General features: G+C 36.5%; 1 protein-coding gene and 1 pseudogene across 2 annotated transcripts; one reads left to right on the forward strand and one right to left on the reverse strand.

Moving 5' to 3' along the window:
- LOC123914818 overlaps nucleotides 1–13,658 on the reverse strand; it is a 51,526-nt pseudogene that overhangs the window by 2,961 nt on the left and 34,907 nt on the right.
- LOC123917717 (riboflavin synthase) lies at nucleotides 6,160–12,986 on the forward strand. 2 transcript variants are annotated; one of them, XM_045969522.1, is made up of 3 exons: nucleotides 6,160–7,157; nucleotides 7,866–7,895; nucleotides 9,996–12,986. In XM_045969522.1, the coding sequence occupies exons 1-2, from the start codon at nucleotides 6,389–6,391 to the stop codon at nucleotides 7,883–7,885; spliced, it is 789 nt and encodes a 262-aa protein (XP_045825478.1). In that variant the 5' UTR covers nucleotides 6,160–6,388; the 3' UTR covers nucleotides 7,886–7,895; nucleotides 9,996–12,986. The 2 variants fall into 2 exon arrangements, with proteins under 2 accessions (XP_045825478.1, XP_045825479.1); XM_045969523.1 differs by lacking the exon at nucleotides 9,996–12,986 and having other exon boundaries at nucleotides 6,181–7,157; nucleotides 7,866–9,723.

A 13,658-nucleotide genomic window follows, 5' to 3' on the forward strand; every position in this document is an offset into this window, starting at 1 on the left:
TCAATATAATATTTTACTTGATTTAGAAGAATTGAGTCGAATTTCCTAAAAATGTAGAAAAAGAGAGATGAATAATTTAAATGATAAAAAATAAGAGAGAAATGCAATAACCCATTTGACCATCAAATTGTATTACAAAGAAACAAACACTAAGACAAAAAATAAAGAAACAAACACTATTGTACATTATTAAAACCTCATGATAAACTACATTAGTGGTCTCACTGCACACTTGATTTACTTCATCTAATATCAATATCTTTAGACCATTCTTTGATGTGACTATAGACAAAGCGACATATAATTATCAATGAGTGAATACTGGTTTAGGAAGATATATGCCGACATGAGAAAGTGACTGGCCCCGACTCTTATTTATAGTCATTGCAAAACATAAGGTCAATGAAATTTGTCTTATCGGAAACTTGAAAGATAATTCAGGGTCACTTTGTATCAAATTCAAGCTTGGAATAATGATTTTATCACCCACATTTTTTCAGTAACGACGATTGCACCAATAAAATGTTTTCCAAGAACATCAATGATTAATCTAGTTTCATTGCACAACTCTACAGCCTGATCAATATTCCTCATCAACATCACCGGGCATTCAACTTTAAGGGTCCGTTTGATCTGCAAAATATAAATACTGGACAGAACAGTACAGGACAGTACAAGACAGAACAGCACAAGACAAACGTTTAAGGTATTGAACAAACTTTGTGTTGTACGATGTTTGGTGGACAAAAGGTTATTTTGGTATTTTAGACAACTTGTGCTGATGACAAAAAGTTGTCCCGTGGTTCTGTGGGGGACAAGAATTTCAAGTTTTGTCTAGTTTCTATTGGCCCCCAGTTTGTCCAGTACCAGGAACAATTTTAAAATCAAACATAGTACAACAGGAGTTGTCTTGTCCAGTCCCTTTTTTTTAGCAGATCAAACGCACCCTAAATATCAATTTGTGATTTGGAATGTCGAAACACTTAATATCATTTAAGAATTCGGGTGTGAACCATTCCTTTTGTATATCGTTATATTCATTTAATCTACAAACCGAAACATAGTTAATATATTCTTGCTCACTTCTAGGGACTAACAATAAAAGACACTCATTAACATGCTCGACTGTATACAAAGTTGGGGCAAGTATACCACGCTCTTTAAAAAAATTGGATTTCTTCTTCATATCTAAAAATAAAATCTGGATATGCAAAATCAATAAGAGAGCGCAAGAATATTCAAACTAATTTTTCACCCTCATCTGCGGGCCTATTTCCATTACCGATTGAAAGAATTCATTCGGCAAATATTTTTATTTCAATTTGCTTATAGCATGAACAGTCGAAGCGCTTAAACGCATATTTGTTGTAAGCTTCAAAATTTTGCAAAGAGCCCATAACTTTGACGAATTGATGGCGGCTGCCATCATGTCTCGTCTACATCCTTTACTAGTAATCGGTAAAACCTGTCTAAAATCACCCCCAAAACAACTGATATACCATTTTGTAAGACATAATATCACATAATGACTTGCCAAAAGCCTCAAAGCACCAACAATGCATCATAGGTTCTTCGTCCCAAATGATCAACTTGGTTTTTCTGAACAAATCAGCTTTGTCGCTCTTTTTATCAAAATTATATATTGATGTCTCATTAAATTGCAGTGGAATTTCGAACGATGAATGCGCTGTACGACCACCTAGTAGTAATACGGAATTACGGATGCTATGCCATCCTTTATATATAAGTTTCCTTCCAATCTTCCATTCCAATCTTTCACTCTTTCACGACACAAGGCACACCAATTTTTTAGGGGCACCATTTTTTTTTTACTTAATGTGTGTAATATGCGTGCGTGTGTTAAAATAAATAAATAAAATAACTATTGAAAGTAGCTAACGTGCGTGTGTTAAAATAACTCAATTTTAAAATAGACTTACACTTTTATGATATTGATAGTGAAATCCATTTGAAGAACTAAAAGTTATCAGAGAGATTTTAACAATTGAAAGTTTAATATTTAACTTTTCTTTCACATTATATAATTTTATATGACTTATAAAAAAATGTAACACCAAAATTATAACTTGCATAAGACACCCAAAATCTTAAAAACGACCCTGAAATGAAAAAAAAAGTTAAAACGTGTTACATTGGTAGTATTCACATACATACATACATACATACATTGATTCGTACAAAGGAAGCATTTCCCTTAAAAGCATTTCCCTTAAAAGAAAACGTGTTTTGAAATTATAGCTATACATAGATAGATTGATAAAATAGACTCCAAAACAGGGTTGCGTATCACCATTTTAGGGATGACAATGGGTAGGGTATGGGTAGGGTACTATAGTACCCATCCTCATACACGCGGATTGAAAAAATACCCGTACTCATCCCCATACCTATGCGGGTAACAACTTTTGCCCCCGTCCCCATACCCTATGGGTACTTAAGTACCCACACCCGTTACTCGCATTTTTACTAAAAAAAAATTGATCAATTATAAAATATCATATTATTTTAATAGAATTAAAAAAATTTCAAAGATTTTAATATTGACTTGTGAAAATTATAAAAAAAATAATTAGTATTAACCTTATGTTAAGGTCATATTTATGTTAAATATTCACATTATTTTTGTATTATGTTATAAATAAATATTTTTATTAAAAATATATAATAGTTTAATAGTGTTATATTGTTTTAAATTGATTTACGTATATTATTATATAATAATATAAATAAAATAAATAAATATATATTATGCGGGTATGGGGCGGGGTGGGTACTAAGGTACCCGTACCCGCACCCATACCCTTTCATTTTTGCGGGTAATTACTCATACCCGTGTCCGTACCCAAAATGCGGGTTTTTACCCTACCCGTTGTGAGTAATTTTTGCGGGTACCCTCTGAGTATGGGTCAAATTGCTATCCCTACACCATTTGAAAGCCTAAAATCGATTATGTGTATTCCTAATGTTGTTTACTATAGCATAATATATGCCTTGAACTTTGGAGGATAGAATAAATTTGACAAAGGTACAGTTAATACTACTTAATAGAGAAGAGCAAAGTCTTCCAAAACAATTTTAGAAGAAGCTTCATATCTTAACTTCTGCGGGGAGTCTCAAATCAATTCTTCTTTAATAAACTCATTTTCTTCCTTTTTTGCCCTCTCTTCTATCTATCTATTTGCCCTTATAATTAAAATTCATTTTGATAATTAGACACCTAAAAGCAATTTCATTCATTCTCAAATGCTAAAAGGCAAAAAAATTAATTACGGAATGGATAATGATACACATATAGTATCTGGATTAAACAGCAGGCAACCTAATCGTTCACATTTTCCTTCATTATTTGCATAAATTACATTACGATACACAATATTCGGATTTTAGACTTTCAAATGGCGATACTCAACCCTGTTTTTAGGCTATTTTATCTATCTATATTTTTAGGTCTATTTATAGCAAAACACGTTTCCAAATTCCAGTTCTGCTCGGGTTGAAATGTTGAATTCATTGTTTGTACGTGTTCTTGTGTTACATTTTTAGCTCAATCAAAGTTTTTTTTTTGCTTCTAGTTCTCCATATATTTTGCGCGGGATATAATTGGTAATTAAGCTTTGCAAAGGCGTTCAAAAAAGAAATAAAAAAAATTAAGCTTTGCAAAAGATGACTTGTAACATGTGGATTGTGTGGTTCAATTTGAGAAGACGGAAAAAATCAGGAATTGTAGAAAAACAACACTTCTCTCTTTGAAAATTGCTTTTTTCCCCATTGTTTCCTCCAACCCCCAAAGTGACCATTTTGACCCTATAAATACGTTTGGACTCTAGAATCCGAAATTTATTTGTTATGGTCCATACAATCCGAAATCAGTTTAAACAAGCAATTGGCTGGTTATGCCTGCCTTGTATGTGATGTTTTGCCCAGGAAAACCTGGGTTTGGACTGTACAATCCGAACGTCCTTATTTTTAACGATTTTGGAGTATGGAAGCCGAAACTTGTTTGATATGGACCATACAATCCGAAACCAGTTTAAACAAGCCATTTGGCTGGCTATGTCTGACTTGTACATCGTTAATGATTTGCCCAGGAAAACTTGATTTTGGACTGTACAATCCGAAATCCTTTGATTTTTAAAATTTTGCATCATTTCGGATTCTACCAACCGGAAACGCTCATATTCGGTGTGTAGGATCCGAATAGAGTCTATATAGCCTATATTTCAGAAGTTGCACTTTCATAACCACTTGGACACTCAATTGGGAGCTTTGGAGCTAGGGCGATTTTTTTGGCGTATCAGAGACTTGAAAGCAACGTTTATTCACTCAAAGAGGGGCGCAATACTCAATCGGAGTCATACAAGAGGTAATAAGCACTTTAAACCGTTAATTTTTTCAATTTTCATGGTTTTATGATCGCAGTCGCGTTTGACTCATACAATCCGAACCCATTTCGGATCCCACATGCCAAACTGGACAGCTTTTTAAAATTTTGAAATTTATTGTGATAGGTAGGGTTTGTGATGGCCGAACCTCCGTTTGAAATGAAACCGAACATCGATGAACCCGACATTGCACAACCTAATGTAGTTGAACCCGCAAATATTTTGGTTAACACTGCAAATTCCGAACATGCATAATGTTGGCCTGCAAAACTGTAAAAAAATTTCTACAGAAAACTTGATTTTGGACTGTACACTCCAAACCTGTAATTTTAGTGACCATTTTGGTTCGCAGGATCCAAACCTGTGATTTTCATGACCATTTCGGTTCGCAGGATCCAAACCTGTGATTTTCGTGACCATTTCGGTTCGCAGAATCCGAACATAAAAAAATTTCTGCAGAAAACTTGATTTTGGACTGTACACTCCAAACCTGTGATTTTCATGACCATTTCGGTTCGCAGGATCCAAACCTGTGATTTTCGTGACCATTTCGGTTCGCAGTATCCGAACATAATTGGTTTTGGATTGTAGACTCCAAACCAACGTATAAGCACAATTTTCGCCCCCCCCCCCCCCCCCCCAAAAAAAAATGTGTTCCCATATATAATTGGCTTGTTTCGGATCCCACGAACCACACATAATATATTTCGGATCCTAGGATCCATAGCTTCCTAAACCCCCCAAATTCAAAGTTATTTTGGGATTTTTGGGGAGTTTAAGAGGAACATGGGGGGCGAAAAAAGCAATTTTCTCTCTCTTTTGGGATAATGGTGGATCCGATGGGTCAATCCTTCTCTCTTTAGTATTTCTATGATAAACCAAACAGAAAAGATTCTCTCTTTTTTATGTATGTTATTTTACACAAAGATAATGCATTGATCTGCATTGAACGGAGAAGAATCAAATATGAAAAATAAGTTAGGCATTTTACACACAAGCGCGCACCCGCATATGCGCGTGCGAGTGCACACACTTATACCATTTAGACACTCCAAGGGCCCGAAGTCAGTGGCGGAACCAGAAAAAATAATTTAGGGGGGCCACAATTTTTTTAATATACAAATTAAATACAAAAATAATATTATATATAAAAATATATGTTGGTCAAATTTGTGTTCAAATAAGATTTTTTTTGAAGCAAATAAGATGTTATGTTCATATTTATATACATTTTTTTTGTTTACAATGAGCTGGAGATCGAACCCAGAACCTATTTATATATGTTGGTTCAGTTAATTTTACTAAATATTATAAATTCAATCAGGTATGTGTTATTTTTGGACGAACAAAATCAAAGTTCATTATTATAAAATTAAACTATATAACTTAAAAATAATACTCTACGTATATATACAGAGTGAAAATCATGAATAATAGAATATAAACTAATATTTGCACTAATACTTTGAACTAATATATATGTTGAGTTTCTTATAGTCATTAAAAATAAACTGTAAACAAATATTTACATTAATATTTTGTACAAATACGTGTATAAAATTTCTTAAAATCATCAATAATATATTTGAATTAATAATACACCTATAAAAAAAATTACTTTTTTGGGGTGGGGGAGGGCCGTGGCCACCCTCAACCCCACCCTAGTACCGCCACTGCCCAGAGTACTTCTATGGCCGATCTGTCACCCAACCTACTCAAAAATTTAAATTACCCCGTCCCGTTTGGAGAATGACACTTATGGCATGACTTAGTGATAAGAATCAAATATATTAATTAAAAATTATTCACTTACATGATGGCCATCGGTACTTTGAGCATAATGCCGCAAACCTGCGATTTTAGCTCATAAAATTTCAATAGTGCCATTTTAACCCTCTAAATTTCACAATTATGCGATCAAATACACCATAAAGCACAAACATCGTTTCATCCTCTCTTTCTAACTATCAAACCAGACAACTAAAATGGCTTCTTCTTCATTTTCCGTTACCTCAACAACCAAAACCCCAACAATCACCGCTGCAATTTCCCACAGATTCCACCATTCCCAAATCACCAATCTCCGATTCAAACCTCAATCCCCTCTTCGTATCTTCCTTAAATCCACACGCAAACCCATCACCACCCACCGCACCAACGCTCTCAATATCCAATGTCTCTTTACCGGCCTCGTTGAAGAAATCGGCACCGTCAAACAAATCGGAGTATCATCTAACGGCGGCGGTGGTTTCGACTTAAAAGTCGACGCAAACACAGTCCTAAACGGCGTTTGTCTCGGCGACAGCATCGCCGTCAACGGCACATGTCTTACCGTAACAGAATTCGATACAGAAACTTCCGATTTCACCGTTGGTTTGGCACCGGAGACGCTGAGAAAGACATCACTTTCGGAACTCGAACCTGGATCGCCGGTGAATCTTGAAAGGGCAGTGACCCCGGTTAGTAGAATGGGTGGACATTTTGTTCAGGGTCACGTGGATGGCACGGGTGAGATTGTTTCTATGATTCCTGAAGGAGATTCTTTGTGGGTGAAAGTTAGGGTTGAGAAAAAATTGCTGAAATATATTGTGCCTAAAGGGTTTATTGCTGTTGATGGTACTAGTTTAACTGTGGTTGATGTTTTTGATGATGAAAGTTGTTTTAATTTCATGTTGGTTGCTTATACTCAGAATAAGATTGTTGTTCCTTTGAAGAAGGTTGGTCAAAAAGTGAATCTTGAAGTTGATATTCTTGGTAAGTATGTCGAGCGGCTTCTTAGTGCCGGCTTTGTTCCCAACATTGCATCAAATTCTTCATAGTATCGCTTGTTTACTGATATAAACACTTGTTAGATTTTTTTAAGAGCTTATATGAACAATGTATGACAATGTTGTTTTCAGCTTATTATCACAAGCTCTTAGGATAGCTTATGAAAACAGTTTATAGCTTATATGATAAACGTTTATGTTTAGCTATCAAGGTTATGTTTTGTTCTTGTTCTCTTTTTTGAAAAGCAAAATAAGATTATAGTAATGTGTGATTGTTGAGATTACTTTGATCTTGAAGAGTGTCTGGTTACTTGTGATTCAATTTATCTATCTATTTTTGTTTTATATATTTGTCACCTTTTTTATTTTGTTTGCTACTTTTTTAAAGAGATTAGAAGTAGCACAACATCAACAAGATTAGAAGTTTATTCTTGATCTTTCGAAGATTATAGTAATGTGTGATTATTGAGATTACATTGATCTTGAAGAGTTTGCTTTTACTATCTTCTTTGTATAAGATATCATCAGACACTTGTTGGTGGATGTTTCTTATGCAATTGAGGATGTTTATATCAGTTAATTATTATGAAATCTTGAGAGATATATGCAAGTTATTTGCGGGGAAGCTTCCACTTCCGTAGTTATTCAGGTTCTTTTATGATTCATTTGGTAATAGCATTTGCCTTTTATGCAGTTGGATGCTGTAGATATTGATTTGTAAAAGGTATGATTCTTGTACTGATTCAAATATGTAATGAAGCAGGAAAAGATATTTGTTTATATTAATGGAATAAAAAGGTTCAAGTACATAGAAGGAATTGCAGGGAAATAGAAAATAACAAACTGCTAGTACTGTCTAACAGCCCTGAGCACTAGGTGCTCCCAAATCACTATCACTAGTGACCCCACTTTCAATAACAGAAATTCTAAGATGATTCTTCTCAATCATTGACAGCACATAAATACTCCAACTCCTAGGCCACGTCATTATTCTTTCCTTTTGTCTTTTTCCTAGCATAGAATTTCCACACTCTTGGCTTGGGCCCAAATTCTTCTAAGCCCACTTCTGTGTTCGTATCTCTATCAAATCCCTCCTCCTTAGAAAATGCCTTGTCCTCAAGGCAAAATTGAGGAAACTGACCACGCAGAATTTCATTGTTCTCCCAAGTTACATCTTCAACAGGCTTATTTTTCCATTGGACTAAACTCTGTTGTATTTCAGCATCACCCTGCATAATAGATCTTGTTCCCAAAATCTTATATGGATAAATATCATCTTCTTCAGCTATTTCCAAGTCTTTTGGCAAGTCACCCTGTGCTTGGTAATTCCCTAAAGCACGTTTCAGTAAAGAAATATGGAATACTGGATGTATTCTTGACTCTGGTGGCAGATTCAATTTGTAAGCTATAGCACCTATTTTTTTAATAATTTGAAAAGGTCCATAGAACCTAGCAGCCAATTTCTGATGCATTCTTCTTACTACTGAATGTTGTCTATGAGGTCTTAGTTTCAGAAAGACCCATTCCCCTTCTTCAAAAGATAAATCCCTTCTCTTTTTATTAGCATAAATGGCCATCTGCTCTCGAGCCCTAAGAAGATGTAGTTTGAGTTGACTCAAAGCTTCATCCCTTTCACTCAATTCTAAGGCCACTGCTGCCACCTTTGTTTCATTTGACAAAAATCTCAGTAAAGGAGGAGGTTTCCTTCCATAAACTACTTCAAAAGGAGTCTTTCCTATGGAAACATGAAAAGTAGAATTGTACCAATATTCAGCCCAAGATATCCAGAAGGACCAAGTCTTTGGATGATCAGAAGCAAAGCACCCCAAGTAGCTTTCAAAACATCTATTGATGACTTCAGTTTGTCCATCAGTCTCTGGATGATAAGCTGAGCTCATTTTGAGTTTGGTACCCTGCAATTTAAACAGTTCCAACCAGAAATGACTCACAAATAAAGGATCCCTGTCACTGATGATTGAATTAGGGACACCATGGAGTCTGACCACTTCTTTCATAAATATCTCAGCAATTGATTTAGCAGTATAAGGGTGTTTTAATAAGATGAAATGACTGTATTTAGATAGTCTGTCCACCACTACTAGCATAACTTCATACCCTTTAGATTTTGGTAAGCCAGTGATAAAATCTATAGATAGATCTTCCCAAACATTGTTAGGAATGGGCAATGGCTGAAGTAGTCCTCCTGGAGATGTAGCACTATACTTTTGTCTCTGACACTCATCACAGGATCTGACATAATTCCTTACACTCTTCTGCATCCCCACCTAATATAAGGAATCAGCCAATCTCCTATATGTCCTGAGAAACCCTGAGTGCCCTCCACTAGGGGTATTATGAAATTCCTCCAAAAGCCAAGGAATAGAAGGAGAATTTGGTGAAATCACCAATCTATCATGATAAAGTAATACCCCTTGTTTAATGTGAAAACCAGGTCTAGAAGTAGGAGAGTTTTGAACTTCCTGCACTAGCTTTTGAATATACACATCCTGAGCCAATTCATCTAACAGCTGCTGTCTGTCAGACCACAAAGGGAAGGAAATGATAGTGTTCATTTCTCCCACATCAAAGCATCTGGACAGAGCATCAGCGGCTCTATTTTCAGGACCTGGTTTGTATTTGACTTCAAATTGGTAGCCTAATAGTTTGGCCAGCCAACATTGCTGATCTGGAGAAGAGATTCTCTGTTGTAGAAAGTGTTTCAGACTTTTATGATCTGTGTACACAATGAATTCTCTGCCCAAAAGATAATGTCTCCAGTGTTGTATACTAAGCACTAATGCCATCAATTCTTTCTCATATACAGATTTTGCAAGATTGCCCTCAGACAAAGCTTTACTAAAGAAAGCAATGGGTTGTTTATGTTGCATTAATACAGCCCCAATGCCTCTACCAGCAGCATCACATTCCACCTCAAATGGAATAGAAAAATTTGGTAAAATCAAGACAGGAGGTGAAGTCATGATTTGTTTCATTTCGACAAAAGCTTTTTCAGCTTCAATTCCCCAATGAAAATTATCTTTTTTTGTTAATTTAGTGAGTGGTTTTGCTATTTTGCCATTATTCTTAACAAATTTTCTATAATAACCTGTGAGCCCTAAAAACCCACGAACTCCCTTCACATTTGTTGGTTTAGGCCATTTTAGAATACATTGGACTTTGGTGGGATCTACTGCAACACCCTTCCCAGAAATAATATGACCAAGGTAATCTATTTGACTATTACCAAACTGACACTTGGCCTTATTAGCCACAAAACAGTTATCAACAAGGACAGACAACACTAACTGTAAATGATTTTTGTGTATTTTTGTGTTCCTCAACATCTTTGCTGTAAATTAAGATGTCATCAAAGAAAACTAAGACAAACTTCCTTAAATAAGGTCTAAAAATGTCATTCATTGTGGCTTGAAAAGTAGCCGGAGCATTCATCAACCCAAATGGCATTACTAAGTACTCATAATGACCATTGTGTGTTCTAAAAGCAGTCTTATCAATATCATTTTCATGCATTCTAATTTGATGGTATCCAGACTTTAGATCAATTTTTGAGAAAATAGTGGCTCCATATAGTTCATCTAATAGCTCATCTGCTATAGGAATGAGATACTTATCTGGAATTGTGGCCTTATTTAGTGCCCTGTAATCAATGCACATCCTCCAGCTCTTGTCTTTCTTTTTCACCAATATCGCAGGACTTGAAAAAGAACTCATGCTAGGTCTGATCACTCCTGCTGCTAACAATTCAGACACTTGTTTCTCTATTTCTGCCTTCTGATGATGAGGATAACGATAAGGTCTGACATTGATTGCACCTTGACCAGGTTGAAGATTAATGTGGTGCACTTGACTTCTCTCTGGAGGTAGTTGGATGTGATCTTTAAACACCTCTGTAAACTTATTAAGAATACAGCTGAATTCATTATGAATGTTAGTATCAACAGCAGTTTCCATAGCATTAACTTGTGCCCACCACAAGTCTAACATTTCACCTCTATAAGTATCCTCCAAATAAGAATTCAGATAACTTTGTTTGATCAGCTTATGGCACAAACCCTGTAACTGCACCTCTTTATCTTTCACAGAAAATTGCATTGTCATTGCTTTCCAATCCATCACTACCTTTCCTAACGTACTTAACCAAGCAACTCCCAGCACCATATCCATACCTCCCAATTCCAACACAAACGCATCCACTACTATTTCAAATTCTCCCACCTTCATCTTCACCCCTTTACACATTCCTGTTGTTGGCACCTTGTGACCATCACCCAGTTTGATGTTTCTAGTTGTAGTAGGTGTGATAGCCAACCCTAAAGCAGTGGTTACTTTAGGAGAAATAAAATTGTGGCTAGCACCACTATCGATCAACACAAGCAGCTCCACGTTCTGAATCCTTCCTCCTACTTTCATGGTGTGAGACTCACCCATGCTACCCAAAACTCTCATCAACTTACATTCCACCTCCTCTTCTTCGTCACTTTCATCCTCCACTTCCTCCAACCTCACAATTTCACCTTCTTCATTTAATGTTTCACCTTCTCCCAAAATCAAGACTCTAAGAGATCTTTCAGGACAATTGTGCATGGTAGGATGCCATTTACCACCACATTTGAAACATAATCCTTTGCTTCTTCTCTCCTCAACTTCGCTATTTTGAAAACTGCGAAATCCTCTCCATCTATCGGAACCTCCTGATAGTTGTTTTCCTTCGCTGTTTCGCGCCGTCGAACTCATTGATGAATTCGCATTTGATCCATTAGAACCCGTCTTAGAATTCGGGTACGATCCACCCGTGTTAGACACACGTGTATTTTCCTTGGGCTGTGACCCATTTCTACATTTCATCGACCCGGCCCAATCTCTCATAATTGTTTTTCTTACGACGCTCTACCTCAACGTCAGCGTCGTCTTTCAGTTCACCTTCAACATCCTTAGCTATTCGCATCATTTCCATCCGATTACGAGGATTTAATGTACGAACACGCCTCCGGATCTGGGGTTTTAACCCACTCATAAAGTAACCCAGGTATTGTTCTTCTGGAAGCCTCCCTACTTGAGATGAGAGTAACTCAAACGATTCCACAAATTCTTCCACCGTACCTCTCTGTTTCAAGGTAGATAATTCTTCAAATGGGTTTTCCAGTCGTCGTCCTCCATAACGAGCAATTAGCGCTCGTTTCAATTTCTCCCATGACAAATCGTCCTCCGTCTCCATCAGAAGATTAAACCAATGAATGGTTGAACCTTCCATACTCAATCTGGCGAGCTTGACACGCATCTCATCAACGGTATTTTGCACGTCAAAATATATCTCTGCACGCGTAATCCAAGCCACAGGGTCTTCTCCATCAAACAGAGGGAGTTTTACTTTCTTTCCGGCGAGGCGAGATTCACCTTGTGATGAGTCGTTCACAGATCTCTCCTTCGTTCCCATCTTTCTGAGTCAGCTTAAGCATCTGTTCGCTAAGCTTAGCGAGAACATTGCTATTGTGTTGCATCTGGGTATAGTGGTCTTGCATCTGGGTAGAGTGGGTTTGCATCTGACGAACTAATTCAGCAAGCGTGTTATCAACGGTACCCATTCGAGTTTCCAAAACATCAACACGATCACCCATCTTTGGTTTTGTGTTTCGTCTCGGTGGCATCAACAATCGCTGGTTCCGGGGAATAGATCCGGCAGGTCGGACCAATTGATAGATATTGATTTGTAAAAGGTATGATTCTTGTACTGATTCAAATATGTAATGAAGCAGGAAAAGATATTTGTTTATATTAATGGAATAAAAAGGTTCAAGTACATAGAAGGAATTGTAGGGAAATAGAAAATAACAAACTGCTAGTACTGTCTAACAGTCCTGAGCACTAGGTGCTCCCAAATCACTATCACTAGTGACCCCACTTTCAATAACAGAAATTCTAAGATGATTCTTCTCAATCATTGACAGCACATAAATACTCCAACTCCTAGGCCACGTCATTATTCTTTCCTTTTGTCTTTTTCCTAGCATAGAATTTCCACACTCTTGGCTTGGGCCCAAATTCTTCTAAGCCCACTTCTGTGTTCGTATCTCTATCAGATGCTGTGTAAATTTTGTGGTAATTACAGGATTGAGATAGGCAGTGTATAGAAACTTTTGAGTCTTAATGAAATTTACTGTGTTTGTGTTTATCATATCATTGGCAAAAGCATTACATCAACATCAAACTATGACAGCAGAAGCCACGATACTGCCGCTAGGCCAGGGATACTGACTCCAAAACATGACTGTTACTTAAACCGCCAACAAGAGAATTATTACTATTTGAAAAATTTTACAACAGACTTTTTTTTTTTCATTATTCAAAAGTACTTCCACTCATATTATTGCCACTGATAACCAGCTCAAAAAGTATAGTTTCCCTACAATACTGGAGTATGAAAGTCATCACTCCACATAGAAAATTAGCAGCTCTACACACAGGTAAA

This window comes from Trifolium pratense, linkage group LG3, assembly GCF_020283565.1.
Source record: "Trifolium pratense cultivar HEN17-A07 linkage group LG3, ARS_RC_1.1, whole genome shotgun sequence".
In the NCBI taxonomy this organism is placed as follows: domain Eukaryota; kingdom Viridiplantae; phylum Streptophyta; class Magnoliopsida; order Fabales; family Fabaceae; genus Trifolium; species Trifolium pratense.

Coding starts and splice junctions, on each gene's coding strand:
- LOC123917717 (XM_045969522.1), top strand. CDS start 6,389: ATGGCTTCTTCTTCATTTTCCGTTACCTCAACAACCAAAACCCCAACA. Junction 7,158..7,865: donor TCTTGAAGTTGATATTCTTG/GTAAGTATGTCG, acceptor CCTTTTATGCAG/TTGGATGCTGTAGATATTGA.